This window comes from Crocodylus porosus, unplaced genomic scaffold (genome assembly GCF_001723895.1).
Source record: "Crocodylus porosus isolate Cpor-Errol unplaced genomic scaffold, CroPor_comp1, whole genome shotgun sequence".
Lineage (NCBI taxonomy): Eukaryota > Metazoa > Chordata > Crocodylia > Crocodylidae > Crocodylus > Crocodylus porosus.
Window position 1 is genome coordinate 201,053,779 of NW_017728906.1, and position 12,300 is coordinate 201,066,078.

Sequence of the window (12,300 nt, forward strand, 5' to 3'; positions counted from 1 at the left end):
TCTTGGGTGTCTTGATCTAGGCGGCGTATCTGCTGCTTGCTCATCCCTCCTTGGTTTAGGAGGAACCCAAACATGGTCCGCTCCCTTGGCGCCCGCTGAGGTGGTCCTTGGGGCTCGCATTCCCGGCCCTGGTGCCGGGCATGGTCGTGCGGGCGGTCGCATGAACTGCGGTCAAAGTTATCCAGATAGGCAGCCATTACAGACGGAGTGGGCCTGCTCAATGGGGGGTCCGCTGGCAGTTTGTGGATAGTCTCCGGGATGCTACTGACCGGTTGTCCGCAGAAAGTATGAAGCCACAGGCGGGAAGTGGGATCGTTGGGCCAGTAGAGGTCGCAGGCGGCGGTGACCCCTGCCATGAGTATTGGGGCTGAACCTGGGTCACTAAGGTACCGGTGGGGGTGCACTCAGTGCGCTTGGGCATTCACGAGTTGCCCCCCTGGATTTATGATTGGGTCCCAATGGTAGTAACTGAAACCTACGATGTAGTTGGCTAATGAGTCCCGTCCCCGGCTTGCTGTAGACCGGGGCCCCTCACGGACCGCGTCTGGCGTCATTGATAGTGCCATGATCACCAACGCCCGGAGAGGTATGGGCCAATCATGATTATGGACTGCAGTGTTCACTTCCCCCAGTCCGGACGTCCAGATGGGACTGCGTAACATCATGGTGGTTTCTTCTATATCAACTCAGTCGTAACCATAGTCTATAACCATCCGGCCCAGCCAGACTAGCAGCGGTTCCCCTGGATGACATGAGGTGGAAGTGATTAGGTCACGGATCTCTGCCCGGGACCTGCTTCGCCAGGAGGTCGTCGTTCCCGGGTGCCCGTCTAACCTGACCATGACCTTAGTGGTGCTGATCGGGAGGGCCGTGACGGGTTGCGGCAAGTCTGGCGGGGGAGGTAGTTCCAGGTAGAGGCTAGGCAGAGCCCCTTTTGATGGCTCTACGTCCTGGCCCCTGTATGGTGGAGGTGGGGCGGACGGCATGGGAGGCACGGCCTTGGGTGGCTGTGCCTTCTTTGCCAGAGGCACGTCCTCTTTTTCTGTATCTGCGGTTTGCTGTACTGCCGCACAAAACTGCGACTCGAGATTGGAATACGAGCGCGTGGCATTTACAAAGTGTTGGTAGAGGATACCCAGACACTTATGTTTATCCCAGGTCGGACCAGTCCATTTGTGCAGGGCTTTTCTGTGCGCCTCCAGGTCGTTGATAAGATCCGCGGCCATTTTGTGCCCCCTTCAGCATTCTTTTACAGGCGGGCAATGGAAATTATCGACCGGTATGGGAGCTCCTCGATCTTTTAGATGTCGCAGACCTCTGGCCCATGTCTGCGCGGGGGTGGGGTCTCCCATCCCATACCCCTTAACTTGCTTCGAGGACAGTGTGCCCCTCATCATTTGGGCGGAACAGGGTCTTGGGGTCTGAGAGTAGGCAGCCAAGAGCAGCTGGTGACCCCTCGAAGGCCCTTTCCTTTTGACCCTTCTTTAAAGACAAGTACCCTCGGCAGTCTTTTGGGGCCGGGCTTGCAGAGTGGTAACTCATATGCACCCAAAGTTCTGTACCATCATCGGTGGTACGGCAGCCCCGACCCCAGGGGCAGACGGCGACTAGCGGACCCGTGAATCCTGTTCGTGACGCCACGGTTGCTAATCGCAAATGGGAGGCAGAAGCTAGGTGATCAGGTTAGCGTCCCTTGTGATAATCGAAGCGGGTGATAAACGACCTTGCCTGGGTGCGGCTGTGCGCTCCCTTATATCACTCAGGTGACACGCTCAACAGAGAGCTGGCTGTTTTCACCTATCACCTCTCAGGGTGCCGTGTCCCGGCCTTATTTGGCGTTGCAGACTAGCTGACCTCACCTATGTTGGCGATGCTCTGATAATGAAAGTAGCGGTGTTTTACCCTTTTGTGATGGTTGCGGGGAAGAAGGGTGGGGCTCGCCATCTTGGTGCCTCGCACATCGATGCCACCGTTATGGTGCGTGTGTGACAAAGCCAAGAAGAATCCATCCTGTCCAGTGGAGTTTTGGTCCTTGTATGCCTACACATGCGTGCACACAACCACACACAATATTAAAAACATACAAACCAAACGTACGTTGCGTACGTACATCATTAGAGCCGACTGACATTTTTGACTCGCAAAGTTTTGCTGACGTATGGTAACATAGGGTTTTGCCGCAACAGGAATTATTTAATGGTGAAAAACCAAGTTGATTTTTAAGTTTTGCAATTGTTTGGAAAGAAGACTAACAATAAAAAAAAAAATGTTTAGGTGCGCATGTCGGCATTACAAGACTAAACAATTGGATCGAAATGGTCACGTTTTCATTTGGCCATCCCTAACCCTACAGTTCTTGGAACTTTCTCTACCAAAATTTACAGTTTGCAATAGTTCAAAACACAAAGATCACAATAACAGGGAAGAGACACATTATTTTCCAAACAGCTGTATCATTCATAGAAGATTTCATTTACACACACTCATGCACATGCACACAAAATATATACATGCTTTCCTTGACATTAAAGGAATCCATCTCTGCTGGTTTGAAAATACAGAACCTATTACAGGAAATACATTTTTTTCTTTAACGCAGAAGAGCTAGATTTTTCAACACACATACTTTATGAGTTCCCCGGTGTGCTGCAAACACATTAACAGAAATCTTCCCTCAACAGTTAATACACAGCACTGCTGGGAAAGGAGAACGGGTCACTGAACACAACTGCTCTGCACAGACATATAATTGAGCTCATATGGCTTGAGACCTGCCCAGCGATTAGCGAGCTCTCACCGGTTGATTTATGATGGAAATCTTGCTATAAGAAATACATTAGCGAGCCTCCCTTAGAAAGCATATTTTGAATTTAACAATAGATGTGTCCCATTCATGAGACTGCCGCACAGCAAACGAACTTAATGCTGCTTCAATCTTGTGTTGGACAGGGGAATTCGCACCTTGGCTCTTCTCCTTCAGGAAAATGTTGAAAAGCCGCAAGGGAGATTTAGAAATGCAAAAATCTAGAACTCGTGGTTCAGAGATGAACCCTTTTCTGAGACCAACTAAGAAATTGCAAAAAATATATCTTTTTCTGCAGTAAAAGGTCTCATCTCTGAACCAAGAATCCTAGATTTTTGCATTTCTTTTGGTCTCAGACCAACACGGCTACCAAATCCATCCCCAAAGGAGATTTAGAAATTGAACTCCTACCCAGACTTTGCAAACCTTGTCCTATCAGAGTCTACTCTTGGTTATTACTATTGCTATTTATATGGGGGTGGGGGGGTGGGAAACTGTCATTATTTCATGGCAAAAACGCACAGAAAAATGCCTAGTTTGAAATGGAAAAGCACACCTACATAATTGGAAGAGAACGGAGTCACACCTCACAAACCCGTGTGTCACATCTTGGCAGCGGCAATGATGAGTGGAAAGTGCCTGCTAAAACAACAGCACTGCAGCTGCTTTTCCGTGCGGCTGAATTGAATTTACATGTTGAACTCAGAACAATAACGGGGAGGAGCTGGCTGACGGGGAGCACAAGCGAGGGTGTGAGCGAGCGCGCGTGTCAGCACGGAGCTGCGGTTACCAGAGAGACTGATGCAGCTGACACGGCCTCACAAACTGCCGCAAATGGCAGTGACATCCCTATTCAGCCCGAGATGAAGTGCAACAAAGCCCTCCGGCACACCTGATCATCAGTTCAACCGGCACAAAGAAAAGTGCCTCGGAGATAACCGCCTTTCAGAAATAATAAAAGGGTTGCTTCGGCTCCCAAGTTGCAATCTGTTCTGGAGGACACTGATTTAGTCTATACGTCCTTCACCAGGCATGAATCACATGGAGCCTAGGCGTCTGGGGTATGAGGAGAGTTCAGGCAATTATGGTATGCATTACTGTGCAGCTTAGTCAGAGATGCTTAATAATCGGCACAGCATCATCAAGTACTTGGCAATACCACTTTTGTGGCCAAACTCTCTCTGTGATGCCCACGGCTTCTGCTGAGCCTGGTGGGAATGAGCTGCTTGCCTTTCTAAATGCTAACCTCTGATGCAAAGAGGTTTCTTCTTTTATCAGGTCTGTTCTTTGCAAGCCACCCATCTTATCTTCCTATTCCACCTTCGGCCCTAGCCGGCACTGATATCTTTCCTTGGATGGTTACCTGGGAGAGAAAGAGAGGAAGTAGCCTTGGGGACCAGCGGTTCCCAACCTGTGGCATGCAGACAACCTGCCAGTGGTACATGTTAAGAGATTTCTTATAACTCCTTTATATGACAAAAAGTTGCTGGTGGCACTTAAGGTTGTATCGTTAGAAATTGGTGGTGCGCGATCTGTCCGAGTTCGGGAACCGCTGGCCTAGGCAATAAAGACAACAGACTGGAGTTATGGATCTTTTGGTCCAACTTCTGGCCCTGCTACTGCTACATGATCTTGGGCAAGTCGCCTCATCGCGGTGCATCATTTCCTACCGGTAAAAGGGAGCAGCGGCACTGCAGCCGCTCTGTAGTGACCTGCTGAAATGACTTACACCTCTTCTCCGTTTCAGGGGCCCATCACCTGCAAAATCTAACTGAGAGCAGGATTTTGAACGAAGGACTTGGAGGAGTAGCAAACACCATGTTGGCAGGCATGCCACAGATGAAGCCCTCTCACCCTGCCACTCTCATCCTCTTCCTCTGCCTGATCCATCGCTCTTTCTGCTCCCTACCAGATCTGCTGTTCTGCTCCAAACTGTGCTCCCTGCCCAGTCTGCTGCTCAGCTTTTTCCTTTTTCCTCTGCCACACGCAGAGGCTGCCCATGCTGCAGGTTGGCCACCCCTGGCTTAGATCAGGGGCATCAGCGATGCACCCTGCAAGCCGGATCCAGGGGCCAGGAATTCAAGGGGGTGGGCTATGGAGCCCCGTTGGTGATGTGCACAAGCGAGCGACAGCTACATTAACCCCCACACCGCTGCCCGTCCTGTTGCCACCTCTGCTGGGTTCAGACCCAGCCTGAGGGCATGGGTGTGCTGGACACTGGCGATGCATTTATAGTGGACCATCCATCTGGGGGAGCTCTTATTTCAGCAGCATTTCTGCACAAAAGGAAATGAAGAACACTGTAGCCAAGAGAAAATTTCTTGAGGAGAATACAGACATCCCAGTTAGTATTTGGCCAGGACTAAGCCAATCAGCTCCTGGAAGAAGAGACCAAAAGCTTCATGATCTCTTGGAAGACAATGCAAGGATCCCAGCATCTCTTGGCATGTGGCGGGGGCTGCTTCCATATTCAATGAGCTTTGAGATGAGGATCAAGGTTGTTAGTATTTTTTGAGTGTTTCCATTTTCTGCCACAACACAGCTGACCACCCCTGAACCTGTACCCCCAACCTGATGCACATAACCCAACAACCTTCCTCCCTCGTGGCCCAACCTCCAAGCCTCCCCTGAACTTTCCTGGCATAGGACTGCCCTGCATGGGACAGAAAGCGGCAGCACGTGCATGTCACCGTGCTGCACCAGGGTTAATTAGCACCACGGCAGCAGAGCTAATTAGCCCACCTGCAGCACTGCACTTAGTCATTGCCTGCTTCCTATGCAGACCTAGTAGTAATGAAGCAGCCTGGCATTAGAAACGGGGGTGAGAACTAAATGACAGCTCAGAACATTTGGGTTTTATTCCTGACCTGTAGGCTACTCCGAGGCAAAGTGGTGCCTCCACTTCCCCATCTGCGAAAGGGGGACAGCGGCACCAATCCTCCTCTGCAAAGTGCTCCAAGAATTACAGAGCTAGGTCTTATCAACTGCCACTCAAGTAACATTTAGTCACACACCTCCCCAACCTCCACGTACATTGCTCCATTGCAACAGTGATGAGGCTCCCTACAGCATACAAGAGAGATGGCAGTGCCTTGTGGGGGGAAGATGAGCAACAGCTTTGTGAGTTGGCAATAAAGCCTTGCAATGTTGCAAGAGACTGCATCCAGTATTGTGTTGAAATACTGGAGGTGCTGCGTCCAGTTCTGGCCACAGCACTTTAACAAGCTTGCGGACAAGCTTGCGAGGGTCCCAAGAAGAGCCACCCATATGGTCAGGGCCTTGCATGGCAAGCCATACGAGGAAAGGTTGAAGGATCTGGGACTCTTCAGCCCGAGGACAAGGAAGCTGAGAGGTGACCTGGTAGCAAATTTGTGCTATACTAGGGGATTACATCAAGGGCTCGGTGAGCAATTGCTCACCAGGGCACCCAAGGGGAAAACTATAGTGGCCACAAACTCCTGGAAGATCGATTCCACCTCAACATTAAGAAAAACTTCTTCACAGTCAGGATGTCCAGAGTGTGGAATAAGCTCCCTTCAGAGGTGGTGTAGTCACCTACCCTGGAAATCTTCAGGAAGAGACTAGACAGTCACCTTGCTGGGGTCACTTGGCCCCCAGTTGTCTTTCCTGCTTGGTGCAGGGGGTTGGACCCGATGATCTTCAGAGGCCCCTTCCGGCTTTACAGTCTATAAATCTATGAAAATAAATGGCAGACCCTCAGACCTGGACTGCCCCATCCTGTCTTGAGAAACCCCAGACAGGGCAATTTCACCTGACCGCTCCTCTGGGTCAACGTTCCCACGACCGAAACGCATGGACACTCAAGATCTTCCAAGGTCTTTGTCCCTGCCGATAAGGCTATTTCTCCTAGCGACTAGATAAATCAAGTGCAAAAATGGATTGTGTTTAGTGGGGAGGCTGAAGTGCTAAAGCCATCAGTTCACAACCGCAGCTCTCCGAGTGTGCTTGCTGTTGCCGCAGCTAATAGTCACTGCATTACCCCCACCCCCCGCCAATGTGTCCAGGTGTCAGGGAGAGGTGCATGTAACCTCCTCTCCCTAAGCCCCACATCTCCATTTTGCATTCAGATACGAGGCCTGGGCTCTACGAAGTTCTGGCGAGTCCTGCAGCCCCTGCAACCCTCCTCCGTGCCCACCGCTGCTTGCCTGCCCGTCGTTCAGACTCTACGCTGGGCTGAAACCAGGAGGATGCCTGGAACTGCACTTCCCATCCATCAGCTGGGAGTCCAGCTCCATCACCCCTATTACCAAGCATTCAGGAGACCTGCTCGCCTCTGGAAGCAAAGGAAGCTCCTTCTCCAGATGACCACCTAGTTCAGCAACAAAGCGGGGGGGTCCACTTTCCACTTGGCCTCTCCACAGCCCCAAAACAGCCGGAAAACCCACCCCACCTCCATCAATGGTGCTGCGGTGAGCGACTCCTCACGGCAGCAGTGACGCAGCAGGTCAGCAACCTCGGTTGAGGTAGCTGGGAGATGCAGCATGGTGAGCGGAGAGGTACTAAGTGAAAGGAAATAAGGCAAAAGAAGCAGCAATGGATTTGGGATGGGGGGAAAGTACAAAGATGGAGTTTTGTGTGGGGAAGTGGGAAAAATATCCAAGCTAGGGCATATCATATGTAGGACAGGAAACCTCTCTGAAGGAACCCCTGCTTAAAATTTTGGCAGTAAAGAATTTAAATTGCACCTCCACGGGTATGTCTATTATCTACAACCAACCTCTGTGCACCGTCACCGTGCCATTCAGACCTCACTGCAGGCAAATTTAGGCGCTGTCTGCATATTCTTCATTTTGTGTTGCTTACCAGTATCCAGATGGGAAAAGGCACCTTGCTGAGGATATGCGAGCTATCGGATGTGACAGATTGAACGCCAGCGCACCACAGGATGGAGTAAAGCCAAGGCTCATTCACAGTGTAGAGATTAGTGCTCAAATTCGCTGTGGCATATTCCCTGTTGGGAAAAAATAGAGCAACACATTAGTATCCATGAAAGGCTTATGAGCACTGAGTGCCACAGGTCAGTGGCTACAACGAGACAGCTGCAGAGGGAGATGAGCGTCAGCTCACAAACAGCCTGATGTGGCTGGACTGTAAATTTGATGAAGGTCATTTAAAAAGTGAGCCTGTCCTATTAAGAAATGTAACATCATGGTAATTTAGTACTTTGACCTTAAAGGCTTTCTTGGCTCTACCGAACCAGTCTACCCAGACCAGAACCCAGCTTAGGCATACAAATGCTGTCACCTTTCCTGTTTGCATACTGTACCTTCAGGGTTTGCTTTGGTTTTTTTTTTAAAGACTACCTAATTGCAGCGATGTAAGTGGTTCAAGTCCACTCTCACCACCACCCCTCACCCTGTGCTCAACTCCAGGAGATTTATGGGGATATAGTTTGCAATGTCAAATGGATTTGGAGTGTGGGGGGAAGTATGAAAATGGAGTTCAATGTGCAGAAGACAGAAATATATCCATCCTAGGGACTATCATAACATTTGGCAAGTTAGGGTGTTATGTCTTGTGCTGTATCAAGGTTGACTATGTAGTCTGGCCAAGAGATTTGACAATGGATTTGTATAAGACTTAGAATCATAGAAAATGAGGGTGGAAGGGACCTCAGGAGGTCACATCTAGTCCAACCCCCTGCTCAAAGCAGGACCAGCCCCAACTAGATCATCCCAGCCGAGGCTTTGTCTAGCTGGGTCTTGAAAACCTCCAAGGATGGAGAGTCCACCACCTCTCTGGGTAGCCTATTCCAGTGCTCCACCACCCTACTACTCAGCGACTTTTTCCTAATCTCTAACCTAAACTTCCCTTGTTGCAACTTGAGCCCATTTCTCCTTGTTCTGTCATCTGCTACCACTGAGAACAGTCCAGCTCCATCCTCTTTGCAACCCTCCTTTCACATAGCTGAAGGCTGCTATTAAATCCCATCTCAGTCTTCCCTTCTCTAGACTAATTAAGCCCAATTCCCCCAGCCTCTCTGCAAGTCCCTGAACCATTTTTGTCGTCCTCTTCTGGATTCTTTCCAATTTGTCCACATCTTTTCTGTAGTGGGGGGCCCACAACTGGACACAGGACTCCAGATGTGGCCTCCCCAGATGTGGCTGAAGAGAGAGGAAGAATCACTTCCCTCGATCTCCTGGCAGCGCACCTACCAATGCAGCCCAGGATGCCATTAGCCTACTTGGCAACAAGGGCACACTGCTGGTTCATATTTAGCTTATTGTCCACTGTTTCCCCCCCAGGTCCTTTTCTGCAGAGCTGCTGCCCAGCCAGCCACCCCCAGCCTGCACCCATGCATGGGATTGCTCCCTCTTAAGTGCAGGATTTTGCACTTGTCCTTGTTGAACCTCATGAGATTTCTTTCAGCCCAATCTTCCAATGTGTTTAGGTCTCTCTGAACCCTAGCCCTCCCTCCAGTGTATCCACTACTCCCCTCAGCTTGGTGTCACCTGAAAACTTGCCGAGGGTGCACTCCACCCCATCTTCCAGGTTGCTGATGAAGACATTGAACAAAACCAGACCCAGGACTGACCTCTGGCGCACTCCACTTGATACTGGCTGCCAACCAGTTGAGCTATTGATTGCTACCCTCTGAGCCTGATGCTCCAGCCTGTTTTCTATCCACTTGTTCTGGATTTGTTTCAGACAGTGCATTTGTTCAGATAGGGGTGATCCTGCCTCAGGTAGAGGGTTGGTGCAGATGACCTCTGGAGGTCCCTTTCAGCCCTACTTTTCTATGATTCGATGAAAGTTTGTTTAGTCCACTCCAGTAGTTAGTGATTCTGGTGTAGGGACCTGGCAATGTTTGGCTGAGTCCCTTCAGGGCCTCCAGTTTACAAGCAATTCTGAAGTGGGAGGTCTGATTTTTGAGGGTGCAGAATAGAGCCAGGACAATTATACAGACCATCTCACAATGTCCAAGTAAGTATCCTTCTCTCTGATTGTCCCAGAGATGGACACAATGAAAGAACAGGAAGGAAAAAGAATGGGCAGGATTGATCCCTCTCCCCCTTAAAAAACAGAGTTTAAGTTCCAAAAAGTTGCCGTGAGAAACATGGTACCGAACCCTACAAAAATAGCAAGGCCTCCTTCCACTGGAGACATCCCTTACTTGAAGATCAGCAATTAAGACCATCTGCATACATTCTGAACCTCACACACTGGAGAGAACTAATGCATTTAGTTAATGCAAGAGGAAACAAAGTGATTTAAATAGGGTTGCCAAAAGGTCATGTTGAAATTTGTGAATTCCCCCACCTCCCCCAAAAAAAGTACTTTCTGAAAGAAACAGGAACGTTGCAGTAATGAAAATTCAATGGCAGATGAATGAGACATGAAGGCTGCTAATCAGGTTGAAACGGTGCCTGGATGTACTTTGCCTGAAAAGCCTACGTTTCCTCTGAAGATGATAATGGCTAATATTTATTATTTCAAAAAGGATCATTTAATGTTGCCACATACTGGATGCAAATGTAAGAAAGTTATTAGAATGAATCCCGGTCTCCTTGAACTTTCATGATCCCCACTAGGATGTGGGCCAGTGCGTGTTCTCTTCCAGGTTGGCGGATCTCCCCCGCGGGCTTTAAACTAGGCTCATTGAGAGAAGGGGAAGATGAGGGAGGAGAAAGCCTTGGACTGCCAAACCAAGCACCACTCGCAAGTACAGCCCAGCCTAGACCACCAAGCAGAACATATACACAGGGAAGTGACAGGGGCCAGGGCAATGCTGTGAGTAGGGGGCCAGGGCACACATCCTCAGGAGGCCTCAAATGCCTCTACACAAATGCTCGTAGTATGGGGAGCAAGCAGGAGGAACTCACCCTCCTGCTAGCTGACACCAACCCGGACATAGTGGGGCTCACCGAAACGTGGTGGGACCCAACACAGGACTGGGTGGTGAATGTCAAGGGCTATCGGCTGTACAGGAGGGACAGGCCAGGGAGGAGAGGTGGGGTGCGGCGCTCTACATCAAGGAGGAATACACATCCTCACCAGGTAGCACAGGGTCAGAGGAGGGGCACACGGAAGTGCTTTGTGTTAGAGTACAAGGCAGTTGCAGGGAAAGAGACTTAATGGTGGGGGTCTACTACAGACCTCCTGACCACGGGGAAGAACTCGACCGTGAATTCTCACGTCAGCTCACAGAGGTCGTTAGGTCCAAGGACGTGGTCATCATAGGGGACCTGAACTTTCCAGACATCTGCTGGGAAGAGCAGTCAGCCAGGTCTGACCGCTCATGTAGGTCCCTAGCCCAAATGCAGGACCTCCATTGAACCCAGGAGCTACATAGCCCCACAGGGGAGACGCCTTGTTGGACCTGGTGCTGGCCACGGGTGATGACCTGGTGCAGGGGCTGCGGGTGCTCGACCACCTGGGCGACAGCGATCATCGCCTGCTGGGATTCACCATCCAGCGCAAGGTGGCAAAGGCCTGCAGCAAGGCAGCGGCCCTAGATTTTAGGAGGGCAGACTTTAACGAGCTAAGGAGGATAGTTGGGGAAGCGCTGAGGTCCCGGGGGGGGGTGGGGGGAGCCGGGTGTCCAAGGAGAGTGGTTGCTCCTTAAGGAGATGATCCTCCAAGCCCAAAGGGAGGTAATCCCAACACGGATCAAAGCAGGCAGGAGGGCGCACAAGCCCCCATGGCTCACCAAAAGCATCCGGGAATGTCTCCTAGCTAAAAGGGAGGCGCACACCCGATGGCAGGGAGGGGTCATCACTAGGGATGACTACACTGCAGTTGCTCGGGGATGCAGGGGGGGGTCAGGGAGGCCAAGGCGGAGATGGGACTGGGACTAGCGACCCGGATCAGGGACGACAAGAAGTCCTTCTTTAAATACATAGGGGACAAAAAAGAAGGTACTGGGTAACGTGGAGCCCCTGCAGGACACGCTAGGAAATTTGGTGGTCACACCAGACGACAAAGTTAACCTATTTAACGGCTTCTTTGCCTCCATTTTCCTGAGCAGGGACCGGATCAGCCCCCCACACCTAACCCCCCTCGGGCCCAGGGGAGGCGCACCCAGGCCCAGGGTCAGTGAGGATCTAGTCAGGGAGCGTCTGGAGGGACTGGACGTGTCTAAATCAGTGAGTCTGGATGATCTCCACCCCTGAGTGCTGAGGGAATTGGCTGCGGTCATTGCGGGACCCCCGGCACGGCTGTACGAGCACTCGTGGGGCTCTGGTGTGGGGCCAGAGGAGTGGAAGAGGGCCAACGAGGTCCCCATCTTCAAAAAGTGGAGGAAGGAGGACCCAGGAACTATAGGCCAGTTAGTCTTACCTCCATCCTGGGCAAGCTTTTTGAGAGAGTTATCCTGGCGCGTGTCCACGAGGGGCGAGCGGGGGAGATCATGCTTAGGGGCAACCAACATGGGTTCATTAGCGGCAGGTCCTGTCAGACCAACCTGGTGGCCTTCTACGATCAGGTCACCAAATCCTTGGACGCAGGGGGAGCAGTGGACATCGTCTTCCTGGACT

The 12,300-nt window shown here is 51.0% G+C and overlaps 1 protein-coding gene across 3 annotated transcripts in view; it reads right to left on the reverse strand.

Annotated features, from left to right (window-relative positions):
- Positions 1–12,300, reverse strand: part of GDPD5 (glycerophosphodiester phosphodiesterase domain containing 5) — a 246,212-nt gene that overhangs the window by 19,464 nt on the left and 214,448 nt on the right. For all 3 annotated transcript variants that reach the window (XM_019530519.1, XM_019530517.1, XM_019530520.1), the window contains exon 13: positions 7,628–7,775. In XM_019530519.1, the coding sequence (XP_019386064.1) occupies positions 7,628–7,775 (148 nt within the window). The remainder of the gene's footprint in view (positions 1–7,627; positions 7,776–12,300) is intronic.